This window comes from Erinaceus europaeus, chromosome 8 (assembly GCF_950295315.1).
Source record: "Erinaceus europaeus chromosome 8, mEriEur2.1, whole genome shotgun sequence".
Lineage (NCBI taxonomy): Eukaryota > Metazoa > Chordata > Mammalia > Eulipotyphla > Erinaceidae > Erinaceus > Erinaceus europaeus.
The window spans coordinates 112,597,454-112,616,696 of record NC_080169.1 but is presented as its reverse complement, the minus strand read 5'-3'; the positions used below and the strand labels follow the sequence as shown (position 1 = coordinate 112,616,696).

The 19,243-nt window shown below is 42.7% G+C and overlaps 1 protein-coding gene and 1 pseudogene across 6 annotated transcripts in view; both read right to left on the bottom strand.

Annotated features, from left to right (window-relative positions):
* Positions 1 to 499: 499 nt before the first annotated feature.
* Positions 500 to 19,243, bottom strand: part of RAB19 (RAB19, member RAS oncogene family) — a 47,069-nt gene continuing 28,325 nt past the window's right edge. For all 6 annotated transcript variants that reach the window (XM_060196692.1, XM_060196693.1, XM_060196697.1 and 3 more), the window contains one exon: positions 500 to 1,841. In XM_060196692.1, coding sequence (XP_060052675.1) covers positions 1,570 to 1,841 — 272 coding nt within the window. In that variant the 3' untranslated portion in view covers positions 500 to 1,569. The remainder of the gene's footprint in view (positions 1,842 to 19,243) is intronic.
* LOC103115411 (ferritin light chain-like) lies at positions 16,944 to 17,778 on the bottom strand (annotated as a pseudogene).

Here is a 19,243-nt window from a genome sequence, read left to right as displayed (position 1 = left end):
AGAGAGAAATGGAGAGAGGAGGGAAGAGAGGGGGAAAGAAAGATAGACACCTGCAGACCTACTTCACCACCTGTGAAGTGACTCCCCTGCAGGTGGGGAGCCAGGAGCTCGAACAGGGACCCTTAGGCCGTCCTTGTGTTTGTGCCACCTGCACTTAACCCACTGCACTACTGCCCGGCTCCCCCGTCCCTTTTTCGAGAGAGGTACCACAGCACTGCTTCACCGCTCATGAAGCTTCCCCTGTGCCAAGGTGCTCCCACATAGTGAGCAGGGCCTTGAACCTGGGTCCCCTCACGTAGCAAAATGTATGCTCCACAAGGTGAGCTATCTCTAGACCCCTACATCAATCTTCAAAATAAAATTTTCTAATACTTAATAAAAGCATAAAGTAGCCAGTGAGATGGGGCCGGTGCTCAGCGGTAGGGCGCGTGTCTTGCTTCTATGGGACTCAAGATTGATCGCCAAACTCCCCACCTCAGCACAGACAAAAGAGAAGCAGTTGACATTTCAATGATTTATTTACCCTAATGTATTTAAAATAGCATTTCGACCTGTAAGTGATATAAAATGATTAGTAACATACTTGGTTTTTTTTTTTTTTTGGTATTAAGTCATCAAACCCTGATGTTTGTTTCATTCCTGGAGCTGCTCTTCACAAAGCTGAATAGTTCAAGTTCTCAGTGGCCATGTGCAGCTGGTGAAGGTCCCAGGGGTGAAGAATGATGCCCAGGGGGACCGGGTGGTGGCACACCTGGCTGAGAGCACACATTACCATGCGCAAGGACCACGGTTCAAACCCCAGGTCCTCACCTACAAGGGGGAAGCTTCTTGAGAGTTGAAGCAGTTCCGCAGGTGTCTTTTTCCCTCTCCACTCCATCTCAGCCCTTCATAGGCGGGAGCTGGATTTGGGATAACTGAGCAGGGATGAAGCCCACCCCCCCCCCCAATTTTTCTGCCTCCCACACTTCTTCCTAAAACAAACTCCACCTGCCTCCGTCCCTTTGTCCCCTAAGCAGCTCTCCTCTCCCTTGCCCCTGTGCTGTACCAGATCTGGGGACCCAGTTTCAGCAATAGGATGTCTGTGTCCAACGATGTTTCACTCCCCAAACCAAAGGCCTGGAGTGTAAGTGCCAGAAATCCCAACGATCACTATACACCCGGCTTTATCAGTCACTGCAGGCAGTCACAACCCCTCCATCTTTATCCCTTCCAGAAACTTCCAGGCAGCCCTAGCCCTCCCTCCACATTTCTGTTTTTCTTTCCTTTCACAAACTTCTTCCATCTAGAAGCAAAAACTCAGCAGAAGCCAGTTGAAGGGGTGAAGAGATAGGAAAGGGCAGAAGAAGGAGGAGCATCCAAGGGCCTGAAAGCCAGTTAGCAGAAGGCAGAGTTAAGGACACAGTGAGTGGGGTCCCCTTGTCCTTGGGAGGAGGGTCAGTACTCAGGGGGCTCTAGTGTGGGGTGAGGTTCCGGTGCCCCTCCTCCACCCCCCAGGAGGGAAGGATTAAGGCCTAGTGGCAACTCTGGACTTTGGTCTGCAGACATGAGGGTAGCAGGCGGCCAGCACACTCAGCAGGTGCATGGGGGCTTGCCGCTGGGAGCCTGGGTCACTGGGAGCACTGGGCTGGAGTTCAGGGCCAGGCTGTGGGGGGCACTCTCTCCAAACAGGTGCAGGCTGTTGCGAGCGATCAACTCCCGGGCCATGAGTACGAAGACCTCGTCGATGTTCCTGGACTCCTTGGCCGAGGTCTCCAGAACTGCCAGGAGCCCGTGCTTCTCGGCCAGCGTGCAGGCATCCTCAAACAGGACGCACCGCTTCTCCCAGAGGTCAGACTTGTTCCCTAGTGGGCAGAGGACACAGGCAGGCAACTTCAAACGTGGATGTCACAAAGATCATTTCTTTTCAATATTTAAGGTATTTATTCTTCACTGGATACAGAGAGAAACTGAGGGGGCGGGGGCCGGGTGGTGGTGTACCTGCTTAAGTGTGCACATTATCGTGCTTCAAGGACCCGGGTTCTTGAGTGCACATGTTACAATGCTCAAGGACCCAGGTTTAAGCCCCCGGTCCTCACCTGCAGGGGGAAAGCTTTGTGAATCGTGAAGCAGTGCTGCAGGTAGGTGACTCTCTCCTTCCCTTGTGATTTCTGGCTGTCTCTATCCAATAAATAAAAAATAAATATAATTAAAAAATCAGGGCCCGGGTGGTGGCACACCCAGTTAAGCACACACAGTACGAAGTGCAAGGGCTCGCTCAGTGATCTGGGTTCAAGTCCTAGCTCCCCACCTGTAGTGGGGAAGCTTCATGAGTAAGATGTAAAGTGTCTCTCTGTCTCTCTCCCTATCTTCCCCTACCCTCTCAATTTCTCTTTGTCTCTATACAATAATAAATAAATTTTTAAATAATAATAATAGTAATACATTTAAAAAGTAGAAGGAAACAACTTGGACAGTGGCCTGGGGAACAGCTCAGGTGGTAGAATGCAAGGTGTGCGTGTTAAACATTACTCGTTTGTGTCCCCGAAGCCACAGGTAGTAGAGTGGTGCTTTCACTTCTCTCTCCTGTAAACTCTATCTCATATGAAATAAATACAATTAAATCTTAAATAAAACTGAGCAGCCTGGAAGGTGGCATAGTGAACAAGTCATTGGGTTCTCAAGTGTGAGGTCCCATCTTCAATCCCTGACATCACACGTGCCAGAGTAATGCTCTAGTTTTCTCTTGCTCTTTCATCAATAAATAAGTCTGTTAAAAAATAATAATAAAGGCAGAGCTACGAGCAGCAGATCGCTTTCTCTCCTCTCCTCTCCTCTCCCGGATCAACTAGGAATACCAAAGGAGACCACCCGGACCAAAAACAAGACAGGACTATAATGACCACAGGAACCCAGTAAATCACCCGTGAGTACAAACACGCGTGGCTGGTGATAGAGAGGAGAGAGGGGCCTAAGGAGAGATTAAGTGACTGCTAACAGTTCAACAGTTTGTCAGTGGAGACACCACCTCCAGTCTGCTCTACCAACAAGGGGACAGCTGAAGGGAGGAAAGGACTCCCAGGAGACTCACCAAGTACAACTCTGAGTCTCCATTGCTACTACCCTCAGAATCTGGAGCAGCAACAGGGAGGGACACCAGGGCACAGAGATCTAACCGGGAAATTCAGGAGAAGACCTATACCTCGGTGGCATAGCTGAAGGGCTGTGAAAGTCTCTTTGCATAACCACTGGATTATCTCTGCCACACCCTGCTTTATCTCTTGGTCAGGAGTCATTGATTAAGCCAAGAAGCCTATTGATAGTTTTAAAGCCCTCAGGCTACCATAGCCTACAGGGGAAAAAAAAAAGGCTTTTACACCACTGAACTCCAACTCAGGGATTGAAAAACCTCTTAACTTATATAAAATGGTTAAAACAACAAGAAAAAATAATGGAGACTCGAACCAGGACAAGAGTCCAGCTAAAAGTCCTCCAGAGGGCGAAGCACAAAACAACGAGTTCAACATCCAAACATTAGCTAAGGAAATAATAACAGGAGTGAGTAAAGAATTTGAAAAAATTGTAATCAGAACTGCAGGAACAACAAATGAGAATATGGAAGAAAATTCTAATAATCTCATGGTTATTAGAGAGCTGAAAGCTGAAATTGCTGAGCTAAGAAGGCAACTAGCTGAACAAGCTAAAACAGTATCAGAGCAGGGCAACAAAATAGATGAACTCCAGAAAGCAGTAGAGGGCAGAGAGAATAGAATCAATGAGGCTGAAGACAGAATTAGCAAGATTGAGGATGAATTAGAGACAACTAAAGAAGAAGTAAGAGATCTCAAAAAGAGATTAAGAGATGCTGAAAACAACAGAGTCCTATGGGATGACTTCAAAAGAAACAATATACGCATTATTGGCTTACCAGAGGAAGAAAGAGAAGGGGAGGAAGAAAGCGTTCTCCAGGCCATAATAGCTGAAAATTTCTCTAGTCTAGACAACACCAAAGACATAAAGATTCAAGAAGCCCAGAGGGTCCCAAACAGAATTAACCCAGACCTAAAGACACCAAGACATGTCATACTTAGATTGGAAAGGAATAAGGATAAAGAAAGGATCCTCAAGGCTGAAAGAGAAAAACAAAGAGTCACCTACAAAGGAAAACCCATAAGATTAGCAGCAGACTTCTCCATACAAACACTACAGGCCAGAAGAGAATGGCAAGATATCTATCGAGTGCTCAATGAGAAAGGCTTTCAGCCAAGAATACTATATCCTGCTAGACTGTCATTCAGACTAGATGGAAGCATCAAAACCTTCTCAGACAAGCAACAGTTGAAGGAAGCAACCATCACCAAGCCTGCCTTGAAAGAAGTTCTGAAAGGTTTCCTATAAACAACCAGACCACCACAAATAGAACATATATCAAAACACTCTAAAACTCTACAAGAATGGCATTAAAATATCTTCAATCTTTGATATCAATAAATGTGAACGGCCTGAATTCACCTATTAAAAGACACAGAGTAGGAAGATGGATCAGAAAACACAACCCAACAATATGTTGTCTACAGGAAACTCACCTAACGCAACAAGACAAACACAGACTTAAAGTGAAAGGATGGAAAACTATCATTCAAGCCAATGGCCCACAAAAAAGGGCAGGAACAGCTATTCTCATATCTGACATGATAGACTTTAAAATACATAAGATTAAAAAAGATAGGAATGGACACTACTTAATGCTCAGAGGATCAGTCAATCAAGAGGACTTAACAATTATTAATATCTATGCACCCAATGAGAAGCCATCTAAATACATCAAACTTCTACTGAAAGAGCTACAGCAATATATTAACAGTAACACAATCATAGTAGGGGACTTCAACACCCCACTATCTCAACTTGACAGATCATCCAGGAAGAAAATCAGTAAAGACATAAGGGAGCTAAATGAAGAGATAGATAAACTAGAACTATTGGACATTTTCAGAGTCATTCATCCCAAGAAACTGGAATACACATTTTACTCAAATCCACATGGATCATTCTCAAGGATAGACCATATGTTAGGCCACAAAGACAGCATCAGCCTATTCAAGAGCACTGAAATCATCCCAAGCATCTTCTCAGACCACAGTGGAATTAAACTAACACTTAACAATCAACAAAAGATTAGTAACAGTGCCAAAATGTGGAAGCTCAACAGTACACTTCTTAACAACTTCTGGGTCAAAGAGGAAATCAAAGAAGAAATCAAAATGTTTCGAGAGTTCAATGAAAATGAAGACACAAGCTATCAAAATATTTGGGACACAGCTAAAGCAGTCCTAAGAGGGAAGTTCATAGCTATACAAGCACACATTAGGAAACAAGAAAAGGCACAAATAAACAGCCTGATTGAACATCTTAAAGACCTAGAAGAAGAACAACAAAGGAACCCTAAAGCAACCAGAAGGACAGAAATTACTAAAGTTAGGGCAGAAATAAATAACATTGAGAATAGGAAAACCATACAAAAGATCAATGAAAGTAAATGTTGGTTCTTTGAAAGAGTAAACAAAATCGACAAACCTTTAGCCAGACTCACAAAACAAAAAAGGGAGAAGACCCAAATAAATCGGATAGTAAATGAAAGAGGAGATATCACAACAGACATTGCAGAAATTCAACATATCATGTGAGGCTTCTATGAACAACTATATGCCACCAAGTTAGAGAACCTGGAAGAAATGAATGATTTCCTAGATACCTACCAACTTCCAAAACTAAGTAAAGAGGAAGTGGATAACATGAACAGGCCCATCACAGCTAATGAAATTGAAACAGTTATCAAAAATCTTCCCAAAAATAAAAGTCCTGGACCAGATGGTTTTACAAATGAATTCTACAAAACTTTCAAAGAAGAACTAATACCTCTACTTTTACAAGTCTTCCAGAAGACTGAAGACACTGGAATACTCCCTGCCAGCTTCTATGAAGCCAACATCACCCTGATACCAAAAGCAGACAGGGACACAACCAAAAAAGAAAACTACAGACCAATATCTCTGATGAACATAGATGCGAAAATATTGAACAAAATTCTAGCCAACCGGATACAGCAGTATATCAAAAAGATTGTTCATCATGACCAAGTGGGGTTTATCCCAGGCATGCAAGGTTGGTTTAATATACGTAAATCAATCAATGTGATCCACCACATCAACAAAAGCAAGACCAAAAACCACATGGTCATATCAATAGATGCAGCGAAAGCCTTTGACAAAATACAACATCCCTTTATGATCAAAACACTACAAAAAATAGGAATAGATGGAAAATTCCTGAAGATAATGGAGTCTATATATAGCAAACCTACAGCCAACATCATACTCAATGGTGAAAAACTGGAAGCATTCCCCCTCAGATCAGGTACTAGACAGGGCTGCCCACTATCACCATTACTATTCAACATAGTGTTGGAAGTTCTTGCCATAGCAATCAGGCAGGAGCAAGGAATTAAAGGAATACAGATTGAAAGAGAAGAAGTCAAACTCTCCTTATTTGCAGATGACATGACAGTATACATGGAAAAACCTAAGGAATCTAGCAAGAAGCTTTTGGAAATCATCAGGCAATACAGTAATGTGTCAGGCTATAAAATTAACATTCAAAAGTCAGTGGCATTCCTCTATGCAAACACTAAGTTAGAAGAAATTGAAATCCAGAAATCAGTTCCTTTTTCTATAGCAACAAAAACAATAAAATATCTAGGAGTAAACCTAACCAAAGAAGTGAAAGACTTGTATACTGAAAATTATGAGTCACTACTCAAAGAAATTGAAAAAGACACAAAGAAGTGGAAAGATATTCCATGCTCATGGGTTGGAAGAATTAACATCATCAAAATGAATATATTACCCAGAGCCATCTACAAATTTAATGCTATCCCCATCAACATCCCAAGCACATTTTTTAGGAGAATAGAACAAATGCTACAAATGTTTATCTGGAACCAGAAAAGACCTAGAATTGCCAAAACAATCTTGAGAAAAAAGAACAGAACTGGAGGCATCACACTGCCAGATCTCAAACTATATTATAGGGCCATTGTCATCAAAACTGCTTGGTACTGGAACATGAACAGACACACTGACCAGTGGAATAGAATTGAGAGCCCAGAAATGAGGCCCCACACCTATGGACATCTAATCTTTGACAAAGGGGCCCAGACTATTACATGGGGAAAGCAGAGTCTCTTCAACAAATGGTGTTGGAAACAATGGGTTGAAACATGCAGAAGAATGAAGCTGAATCACTGTATTTCACCAAATACAAAAGTAAATTCCAAGTGGATCAAGGACTTGGATGTTAGACCAGAAACTATCAGATACTTAGAGGAAAATATTGGCAGAACTTTTTTCCGCATAAATTTTAAAGACATTTTCAATGAAACGAATCCAATTACAAGGAAGACTAAGGCAAGTATAAACCTATGGGACTACATCAAATTAAAAAGCTTCTTCACAGCAAAAGAAACCACTACCCAAATCAAGAGACCCCTCACAGAATGGGAGAAGATCTTTATATGCCATACATCAGACAAGAGTTTAATAACCAACATATATAAAGAGCTTACCAGACTCAACAACAAGACAACAAATAACCCCATCCAAAAATGGAGGGAGGACTTGGACAGAATATTCACCACAGAAGAGATCCAAAAGGCCGAGAAACACATGAAAAAATGCTCCAAGTCTCTGATTGTCAGAGAAATGCAAATCAAGACAACAATGAGATATCATTTCACTCCTGTGAGAATGTCACACATCAGAAAAGGTAACAGCAGCAAATGCTGGAGAGGATGTGGGGTCAAAGGAACCCTCCTGCACTGCTGGTGGGAATGTCAATTGGTCCAACCTCTGTGGAGAACAGTCTGGAGAACTCTCAGAAGGCTAGAAATGGACCTACCCTATGACCCTGCAATTCCCCTCCTGGGGATAGATCCTAAGGAACCCAACACATCCATCCAAAAAGATCTGTGTACACATATGTTCTTAGCAGCATAATTTGTAATAGCCAAAACCTGGAAGCAACCCAGGTGTCCAACAACAGATGAGTGGCTGAGCAAGTTGTGGTATATATACACAATGGAATACTACTCAGCTGTAAAAAATGGTGACTTCACCGTTTTCAGCCGATCTTGGATGGACCTTGAAAAAATCATGTTGAGTGAAATAAGTCAGAAACAGAAGGGTGAATATGGGATGATCTCACTCTCAGGCCGAAGTTGAAAAACAAGATTAGAAAATAAAACACAAGTCGAACCTGAAATGGAATTGGAGTATTACACCAAAGTAAAAGACTCTGGGGTGGGTGGGTGGGTGGGTGGGGAGAATACAGGTCCATGAAAAATGATGAATGAAATAGTGGGGGTTGTATTGTTGAATGGGAATCTGGGGAATGTTATGCATGTAAAAAAAAAAAAAAAAAGAAGTAGAAACGCAAAGCAGAAATTGACTGAGTTTGGAGTATGGCACCAAAGTAAGAAAGCAGAAGTACACTAGAGTTTGCAGTGAGTACCTCCCTAATACTTCCTCTCCACTTTTCCAAGCTTTGGGACCAGGATTGCTCAACAATTTGTTTGGCTTTGTATGTTAACTCTCTTTTCAGTCACCAGGTTCCAGGTGTCATCAGGATGCCGGCCAGACTTCCCTGGATTGAAGACACCACCAATGTGTCCTGGAGCTCAGCTTCCCCAGAGACCCATCCTACTAGGGAAAGAGAGAGGCAGACTGGGAGTATGGACCGACCAGTCAACACCCATGTTCAGCGAGGAAGCAATTACAGAAGCCAGACCTTCTACCTTCTGCAACCCTCAATGACCCTGGGTCCATGCTCCCAGAGGGATAGAGAATGGGAAAGCTATCGGGGGAGGGGGTGGGATATGGAGATTGGGCGGTGGGAATTGTGTGGAGTTGTACCCCTCCTACCCTATGGTTTTGTTAATTAATCCTTTCTTTAATAAAAAATTTAAAAAAAAAAAAAAAGAAAAAATCATGTTGAGTGAAATAAGTCAGAAACAGAAGGATGAATATGGGATGATCTCACTCTCAGGCCGAAGTTGAAAAACAAGATTAGAAAAGAAAACACAAGTCGAACCTGAAATGGAATTGGAGTATTACACCAAAGTAAAAGACTCTGGGGTGGGTGGGTGGGTGGGGAGAATACAGGTCCATGAAAAATGATGAATGAAATAGTGGGGGTTGTATTGCTAAATGGGAATCTGGGGAACGTTATGCATGTAAAAAAAAAAAAAAAAAGAAGAAGTAGAAACGCAAAGCAGAAAATGACTGAGTTTGGAGTATGGCACCAAAGTAAGAAAGCAGAAGTATACTAGAGTTTGCAGTGAGTACCTCCCTAATACTTCCTCTCCACTTTTCCAAGCTTTGGGTCCATGATTGCTCAACAATTTGTTTGGCTTTGTATGTTAACTCTCTTTTCAGTCACCAGGTTCCAGGTGTCATCAGGATGCCGGCCAGACTTCCCTGGATTGAAGACACCACCAATGTGTCCTGGAGCTCAGCTTCCCCAGAGACCCATCCTACTAGGGAAAGAGAGAGGCAGACTGGGAGTATGGACCGACCAGTCAACGCCCATGTTCAGCGAGGAAGCAATTAAAGAAGCCAGACCTTCTACCTTCTGCAACCCTCAATGACCCTGGGTCCATGCTCCCAGAGGGATAGAGAATGGGAAAGCTATCGGGGGAGGGGGTGGGATATGGAGATTGGGCGGTGGGAATTGTGTGGAGTTGTACCCCTCCTACCCTATGGTTTTCTTAATTAATCCTTTCTTAAATTAAAAAAAAAAAATTAAAAAAAAAGAAACTAGGACTTCAGAGCCTCAGGCATGAAAGCCATTTGCTTAACCATGATGCTATCTTGCCCATCCATTTATTTATTTATTTAAATATTTATTTATTTAATGAGGGTGGTAATGGTTTATAGTACAGTTGTTGACACATTGGTACAAAAATAATAATAATAATAATAATAATAATAATAATAATAATAAAGAACTTCATTGGGGCCCTTGACAGGGAATCCTGGGATTCCCGTATAGATATGATGGGCCTAAACCTCTAACAGATCCCTCTCTCCACCACCATCACTGGTCATCTCCATCAGGAACTCCATCATAAACCCTCTTGTGGGCTTCTATAGGAACTTGCCCTCAGCGTAGAACAACAGTGGTAGAAATTGCCCCACTCTCCACAGGGGAGGCTGGGTCAACATACTCAAGGAAGACTGGTCCTGACATGAGTGCAGCCTAAAATGTTCTAGCTGTGAACATGGAATGTGAGCTCAGACTTACAGGGATGCAGAAGTCACACAGGCTCCTGTGCTGAATGTGAATAGACATGAGCCCTAGGTCAGACCAATGGAGTTTACAGTTAATGGTATTTAGATAGTATTTAAACACTAGAGAAAGACAAAAACAGGCTGGGGTTATGAATCGACCTGTCAACACCCATGTCCAGCGGAGAAGCCATGACAGAAGCCAGACCTTATACCTTTTGCACCCCATAAAGATCTTTGGTCCATACTCCCAGAGGGGTAAATAGGGAGACTCCTGTGGTCCAGGAAGTGGCGCAGCGAATAAAGCACCGACTCTCAAGTGTGAGGTCCTGAGTCCAATCCCTGGCAGTACATGTGTCAGAGTGATGTCTGGTTCTTTCTCTCTCTCTCTCCTACCTTTTTCATAAACAAACAAACAAATAAAATCCTTAAAAATAAATAAATAGGGTCTGGGTGGTGGCACACCTGGTTAAGTGTGCATGCTTCAATTTGCCTGGGTCAAGCCCCCAGTCCCTACCTGCAGGGGGAAGCTTTGTGAGTGGTAAAGCAGTGCTGCAGGTGTCTCTCTGTCTCTCTCCCTCTCTATTTCTCCTTCCCCTCTTTATTTCTAGCTATCTTTACCCAGTAAATAAAGATAATTAATAATAAATAAACAGGGAGTCAGACTGTAGCACAGTTAAGCACACATGGCACGAAACGCAAGGACCGGAATAAATAAGTTTATAAGATAGGGAGAGAGACAGTTCCAGCTCCCGGCTCCCCACCTGCAGGGCAGTTGCTTCACAAGCGGTGAAGCAGGTCTGCAGGTGTCTCTGTCTCTCTGCCTTCCCCTCCTCTCTCCGTTTCTCTCTGTTCTATCCAACAATGACATCATTAACAACAATAACTACAACAACAATAAACAACAAGGGCAACAAAAAGGGAAAATAAATAAAATAAATAAAAAATATTTAAAACAGGGGAGTCAGGCTGTAGCGCATCGGGTTAAGCGCAGGTGGCGCAAAGCACAAGGACCGGCCTAAGGATCCCAGTTTGAACCCCGGCTCCCCACCTGCAGGGGAGTCGCTTCACAGGCGGTGAAGCAGGTCTGCAGGTGTCTATCTTTCTCTCCTCCTCTCTGTCTTCCCCTCCTCTCTCCATTTCTCTCTGTCCTACCCAACAACGACAACAACAATAATAACTACAACAGTAAAACAACAAGGGCAACAAAACGGAATAAATAAAATAAATATTTAAAAAATAAAAAAAATTAAAACAATAATAAATAAATAAATAGTCTGAGGAGACAGCATCATGGTTCTGCAAGACTTTCAGACCTGAGGCTCTAAGGTCCTAAGTTCAATCCCTGGTATCACCATATGCCAGAGCTGAGCAGTGCTCTGGTCTCTCTCTTTCTCTGTGTGTATCTTACTCTCTGTATCTCTCATTTTCCCACGCTCCCTGTAGGAGAAGGAACTGAGATGGAATATAAAGCTTGGCCAGTGCAGGTTCCCAGAGATATCTCAGTCAGTCAGTTAGTGGGTGAGAGTGCTGTTACTTCTCCCAGTGAACACATGAACATTAGGAAAAAATGACAGGCACCTTGCTGTGCAATCAGCAGTCAGAATAAGTGACAGGTTACCTAGCACTCATGTAAAGTCTTTCAGCGCTGTTATTCAGGAAGCCACAGAACCCTACAGAGAATTTGTGGACAGGTTACAAGAAGCTGTCAGTAGACAAGTAGACAATAAAGAAGCAGCCAGAATTCTAATTAAGTGATTAGCCTGTGATAATGCAAACCAAGATTGTAAAGGAATTCTTGGGCCACTTAAGGATTTAGATTTTTTTAAATTAATTTTTAATTTTTTGTAATTTTATTTATTTTCCCTTTTGTTGCCCTTGTTATTGCTGTTGTAGTTATTACTGTTGTTGTTACTGATGTCATTGTTGTTGGATAGGACAGAGAAACGGAGAGAGGAGGGGAAGACAGAGAGGGGGAGAGAAAGAGACACCTGCAGACCTGCTTCACTGCCTGTGAAGCGACTCCCCTGCAGGTGGGGAGCCGGGGGCTCGAACCAGGATCCTTATGCTGATCCTTGTGCTTTGCACCACCTGCACTTAACCCGCTGCACTACCACCCCCTATTTATTTTATTTTTGAGAGAGATGCAGAGAGAGAGAGAGAGAGAGAAAGAAACACCAGAGCACTGCTCAGCTCTGGTTCATGGTGGTGCAGGGGATTGAACCAGGGATTTAGGAGCCTCAGGCATGACAGTCTGTGCATAACCATTAGGCTGTCTCCCCCGCCCTAAGGATCTAGATTTAAGTGTTGCTTAGATGATAAAAGCATGTACTGAGGTACAGACTCAAACCCATAAAGTACATGTTATCATGTTATGACTGCTGCATTTAATCAGGCCACATATGTGGCGGGCTCAGTACAGCCCATGCAAAAATAAGGTGTTTTTTTTTTTTAACTTTATTTTTTTTTTAAACCGGAGCATTACTGGTTTATGGTGGTGTGGGGGATTGAACCTAGGACTTTAGCGCCTCAGGCACGAGTCTGTTTTTGCATAGCCATCATGCTATCTACCTCCACCCAACAAGGTTTGTTTTAATTGTAATAATTCTTCTTCTAGCGTTTGCCCTTCTTCGGCAGCCGGTCAACAGCGTCAGGTTGAGCCTGATGTAAAGTTTCGAGACCTCCTTTGAATCTGGAGAGGTGGCAGTCGTTGACTATGTGGGTCATAGTCTGTCTGGAGCCGCAGGGGCAGTTCGGGTCGTCTCTGGCTCCCCAGCGATGGAACATAGCGGCGCACCGGTCATGGCCTGTTTGATAGCGATTGAGGAGGGCCCGATCATAACGTGCTAGGTCAAAGCCGGGTTGACGCTTGCAGGGGACTGTGATGAGGTGTTTGTTCTTGACCTCAGCTGACTGCCAGCTCTGTTTCCAAGAGTCTGGAACAGAGAAGTTCAGTGTAGGCGTAGGGGACCAGACTGGGTGACGACGAGACATCAAGCGTTGGACAGGGTGGGCGAAGATATCCGCGTATATTGGCAGGTCCGGTCGAGCGTAGACGTGGGAAATGAACTTAGATGATGCCGCATCCCGACGGATATCTGGCGGGGCGATGTTGCTAAAAACTGGCAGCCATGGAACTGGGGTGGAACGGATGGTTCCAGAAATTATCCTCATGGAGGAATATAATTTGGAATCGACCAAGTGGACATGGGGGCTACGGAACCATCCTGGGGCACAGTATTCTGCAGTGGAATAGCATAATGCCAGAGATGATGATCGTAGTGTGGAAGCGCTCGCGCCCCATGAGGAGCTGGCCAGTCTTGCAATGATGTTATTCCTTGCACCCACCTTTGCTGCAGTTTTTATGAAATGTTCGTGAAATGACAGAGTGCAGTCGAGAGTAAGGCCAAGATAGACTGGCTGGGCTTCATGCCGGATTCTCGTACCGCCAAGCTGCACATTAAGCTCACGCGAGGCTGAGGCATTGTAATAATGAAGGCCATTTACGAAAAAAATTACAAAGTGAATCTCGAATGTTATCTGGAGATGACAGATATTCCAAACCTCCCTTAACCAAATGCACACTCTGTAAAAGAGGCTTTCACTGGGCAATCCACTGTCCATCCAGAACTTATGCAGGAGATAATTCTCTGCCAGATAACAATAAGCAGGGCTTATTGTTAAGAGGGCTGTTGGATGACTCTGAAGGATAGCCACTTACTACAGGCATGAATCATAATGGATTGCTTAACTGTGTCACTGCATGAATCATAATGGATTGCTTAACTGTGTCACTTATGTCTTTAACCTTCTAGTTTCTCTACGGAGAAGTGATTTATTTGAATATAAGCTATATATATATATGTATGTATTGACTCATTTATCCTAAAGCCATTGTTGATTGTGGTATGCTGTCATACACACTTGTGTCTTTTAACCAAAAGTGAAAGAATACAAACTGTATCCACCAGTGTTTGGTGTCCTCTCCCCATAGCTTTTTCTTTTTAATTGTTTTATTTTTTTTTAAATTGGGGGATTAATGTTTTACATTCAACAGTAAGTACAATAGTTTGTACATGCATAACATTCCCCATTTTCCCATATAACAACACAACCCTGACTAGGTCCTCTGAATCCTTCCTGGACCTGTATTCTCCCCACCCACCCAACCCAGAGTCTTTTACTTTGGTGCAATACGCCAATTCCATTTCAGGTTCTACTTGTGTTTTTTTTTTTTTTTTTTTTTTTTGCGTTTCTACTTATTTTTTTTTTTTACATGCATAACATTCCCCAGATTCCCATTTAACAATACAACCCCCACTATTTCATTCATCATTTTTCATGGACCTGTATTCTCCCCACCTACCCACCCACCCCAGAGTCTTTTACTTTGGTGCAATACGCCAATTCCATTTCAGGTTCTACTTGTGTTTTCTTTTCTGATCTTGTTTTTCAACTTGTGCCTGAGAGTGAGATCATCCCATATTCATCCTTCTGTTTCTGACTTATTTCACTCAACATGATTTTTTCAAGGTCCATCCAAGATCGGCTGAAAATGGTGGTCACCATTTTTTACAGCAGGTCTGCAGGTGTCTATCTTTCCTCCTTTCTGTCTTCCCGTCCTCTCTCAATTTCTCTCTGTCCTATCCAACAACAACAAAAGCAATAACAATAATGATAAACAACAAGGGCATCAAAAGGGGAAAAAATAGCCTCCAGGAGCAGTGGATTCGTAGTGCAGGCATCGAGCCCCAGCAATAACCCTGGAGGCAAAAATAAATAAATAAATAAATAAATGTTAGTAGTCCCCATTTAATAACATCCTACAGTGACCAACATAATACTAACTTATTAGGGATTAGATAATTGTTCTAAATGCTTTAAATTTGTCAAATCACAGAAATCTGAATCATTGTATATATAGACCACAACTTGCTCAGCCACTCATCTGTTGTTGGACACCTGGGTTGCTTCCAGGTTTTGGCTATTACAAATTATGCTGCTAAGAACATATGTGTACACAGATCTTTTTGGATGGATGTGTTGGGTTCCTTAGGATCTATCCCCAGGAGAGGAATTGCAGGATCATAGGGTAGGTCCATGTCTAGCCTTCTGAGAGTTCTCCAGACTGTTCTCCACAGAGGTTGGACCAACTGACATTCCCACCAGCAGTGCAGGAGGGTTCCTTTGACCCCACAACCTCTCCAGCATTTGCTGATGTTCCCTTTTCTGATGTATGACATTCTCACAGGAGTGAAGTGGTATCTCTTTGTTGTCTTTATTTACATTTCTCTGACAATCAGAGACTTGGAGCATTTTTTCATGTATTTCTTGGCCTTTTGGATCTCTTCTGTGGTGAATATTCTGTCCAAGTCCTCCCCCCATTTTTGGATGGAGTTATCTGTTGTCTTGTTGTTGAGTTTGGCAAGCTCTTTATATATGTTGGTTATTAAACTCTTGTCTGATGTATGGCATGTAAAGATCTTCTCCCATTCTGTGAGGGGTCTCTTGGTTTGGGTAGTGGTTTCTTTAGCTGTGCAGAAGCTTTTTAATTTGATGTAGTCCCATAGGTTTATACTTGCCTTAGTCTTCTTTGTAATTGGATTCGTTTCATTGAAGATGTCTTCAAAATTTATGCGGAAAAGAGTTCTGCCAATATTTTCTTCTAAGTATCTGATAGTTTGTGGTCTAACATCCAAGTCCTTGATGCACTTGGAATTTACTTTTGTATTTGGTGAAATACAGTGGTTCAGTTCCATTCTTCTGCATGTTTCAACCCATTGTTTCCAACACCATTTGTTGAAGAGACTCTGCTTTCCCCATTTAATAGTCTGAGCCCCTTTGTCAAAGATTAGATGTCCATAGGTGTGGGGGCTCACTTCTGGGCTCTCATTCTATTCCACTGGTCAGTGTGTCTATTCATGTTCCAGTACCAAGCAGTTTTGATGACAATGGCCCTATAATACAGTTTGAGATCTGGGAGTGTGATGCCTCCGGTTCTGTTCTTTTTTCTCAAAATTGTTTTGGCAATTCTAGGTCTCTTCTGGTTCCAGATAAACATTTGTGGCATTTGTTCTATTCTCCTAAAAAATGTGGTTGGGATCTTGATGGGGATAGCATTAAATTTGTATATGGCTCTGGGTAGTATATTCATTTTGATGATGTTAATTCTACCAACCCATGAACATGGAATATCTTTCCACTTCTTTGTGTCTTTTTCTTTTTTTTTTAAATATTTATTTATTTGTTTATTTATGTATTTATTTTCCCTTTTGTTGCCCTTGTTGTTTTTCTGTTGTTGTAGTTATTGTTGTTATTGATGTCGTTGTTGTTGGGTAGGACAGAGAGAAATGGAGAGAGGAGGGGGAGAGAAAGATAGACACCTGCAGACCTGCTTCACCACCTGTGAAACGACTCCCCTGCAGGTGGGGAGTCGGGGGCTGGAACTGGGATACTTGCGCTGGTCCTTGAGCTTTGTGCCACGTGCGCTTAACCCACTGCGCCACCGCCAGACTCCCCTTTGTGTCTTTTTCAATTTCCTTGAGTAGTGACTCATAATTTTCAGTATACAAGTCTTTCAGTTCTTTTTTTTTTTTTTTTTTTTTTTTTTTTGCTGCAAAAAGCTTTACTTTTTTTTCCATCTGGTCCAAGGCTTGGAGAGAGGGTTCCAGAGTGGCTGCAGGGAGAGGCTCCGCATGAAGCTTCGCACACGAGGCTGGGGGGGTGGGTGCTCCCTAGTCTCCTAGTCATGCTTGAGGGTAAGTCTCTTGAAGAGATACTCGCCCACCCCGCCCTGGGCGCCCTCCAGTCTGCGGAGGTTCGTGAGGTGGTCGCTCATCTTCTTGATGATTTTCACCTCTTTTTCTAAGAAATGGCTCTCCAGGAAATCACAGATATGGGGATCTGTGCGGGCAGAGCCCAGGGCATGCAGATCCAGAAGGGCCTGGTTCAGGTTTTTCTCCAAGACTAAGGCAGCTTCCATGGCATCCTGCGTTTTACCCCACTCATCTTGTGATGGCTTCTGAATATCCTGGAAGAGGGTGTGCCCGCTGCGCTGTTTTTGCATCTTCAAGAGCCATTCCGCCCTCTCACGAATCTCGTGGGCCAATTCCCGGAAGAAGTGGCTCACGCCCTCGTCATGGTCGAAATAGAAGCCCAGAGAGAGGTATGTGTAGGAGGTCCGCATGTGCAAGTTGACCAGGTGATTGACTCGGCCTCCACCTCCGAGAAGTAGTTCCAACGGATCTGGGAGCTCATGGCTGGCCGGCAGTAAGGAGGTAGGCTCAAAAAGTGGTTTTGGTTGGTTCCAGAAGAAGATGGTACAACAGATGGCTCTGCAGATTGCGACTGGAAAAAAGGTTGGAGGGTGGTAGGAGGCTGGTAGTAGGGGCGTCCCCGGGTTTGTTCCGTCCAAACACTGTTGAAGCAAGAAACAGATCCACGGGACCACCGATTGCACTAGCAGTCTTTCACTTCTTTGGTTAGGTTTACTCCTAGATATTTTATTGTTTTTGTTGCTATAGTAAAAGGCATTGATTTCTGGATTTCAATTTCATCTAGCTTAGTGTTTGCATAGAGGAATGCCACTGACTTTTGAATGTTAATTTTGTAGCCTGACACCTTACTGTATTGCCTGATGATTTCCAAAAGCTTCTTGCTGGATTCCTTAGGTTTTTCTGTGTATACTATCATGTCATCTGCAAATAGGGAGAGTTTGACTTCTTCTCTTCCAATCTGTATCCCTTTAATTCCTTTCTCCTGCCTGATTGCTATGGCAAGAACTTCCAACACTATGTTGAATAGTAATGGTGATAGTGGGCAGCCCTGTCTAGTACCTGATCTGAGGGGAAATGCTTCCAGTTTTTCACCATTGAGTATGATGCTGGCTGTAGGTATGCTATATATATAGACTCCACTATCTTCAGGAATTTTCCATCTATTCCCATTTTTTTTTCTGTTTAATCCTCACCTGGTTTTTTTTTTTTTTTAATAATTTACTATTCCCTTTTTTTGTAGTGTTTTGATCATAAAGGGATATTGTATTTTGTCAAAGGCTTTCTCTACATCTATTGATATGACCATGTGGTTTTTGGTCTTGCTTTTGTTGATGTGGTGGATCACATTGATTGATTTACGTATATTAAACCAACCTTGCATGCCTGGGATAAACCCTACCTGGTCATGATGAAAAATCTTTTTAATATACTGCTGTATCCGGTTGGCTAGAATTTTGTTCAATATTTTTGCATCTATGTTCATCAGAGATACTGGTCTGTAGTTTTCTTTTTTGGTTGTGTCCCTGTCTGCTTTTGGTATCAGAGTGATGTTAGCTTCATAGAAGCTGGCAGGGAGTATTCCAGTGTCTTCAATCTTCTGGAAGACTTTTAAAAGTAGAGGTATTAGTTCTTCTTTGAAGGTTTTGTAGAATTCATTTGTAAAACCATCTGGTCCAGGACTTTTATTTTGGGGGAGATTTTTGATAACTGTTTCAATTTCATTAGCTGTGATGGGCCTGTTCATGTTATCCACTTCCTCTTTACTTAGTTTTGGAAGTTGGTAGGTATCTAGGAAATCGTCCATTTCTTCCAGGTTCTCTAGCTTGATGGCATATAGTTGTTCATAGAAGCCTCGCATGATATGTTGAATTTCTGTGGTGTCTGTTGTGATACCTCCTCTTTCATTTAGTACCCGATTTATTTGGCCTTCTCCTTTTTTTTGTTTTGTGAGTCTGGCTAAAGGTTTGTTGATTTTGTTCACTCTTTCAAAGAACCAACATTTACTTTTGTTGATCTTTTGTATGGTTTTCTTATTCTCAATGTTATTTATTTCTGCCCTAACTTTAGTAATTTTTGTCCTTCTGGTTGCTTTAGGGTTCCTTTGTTCTTCTACTTCTAGGTCTTTAAGATGTTCAATCAGGCTGTTTA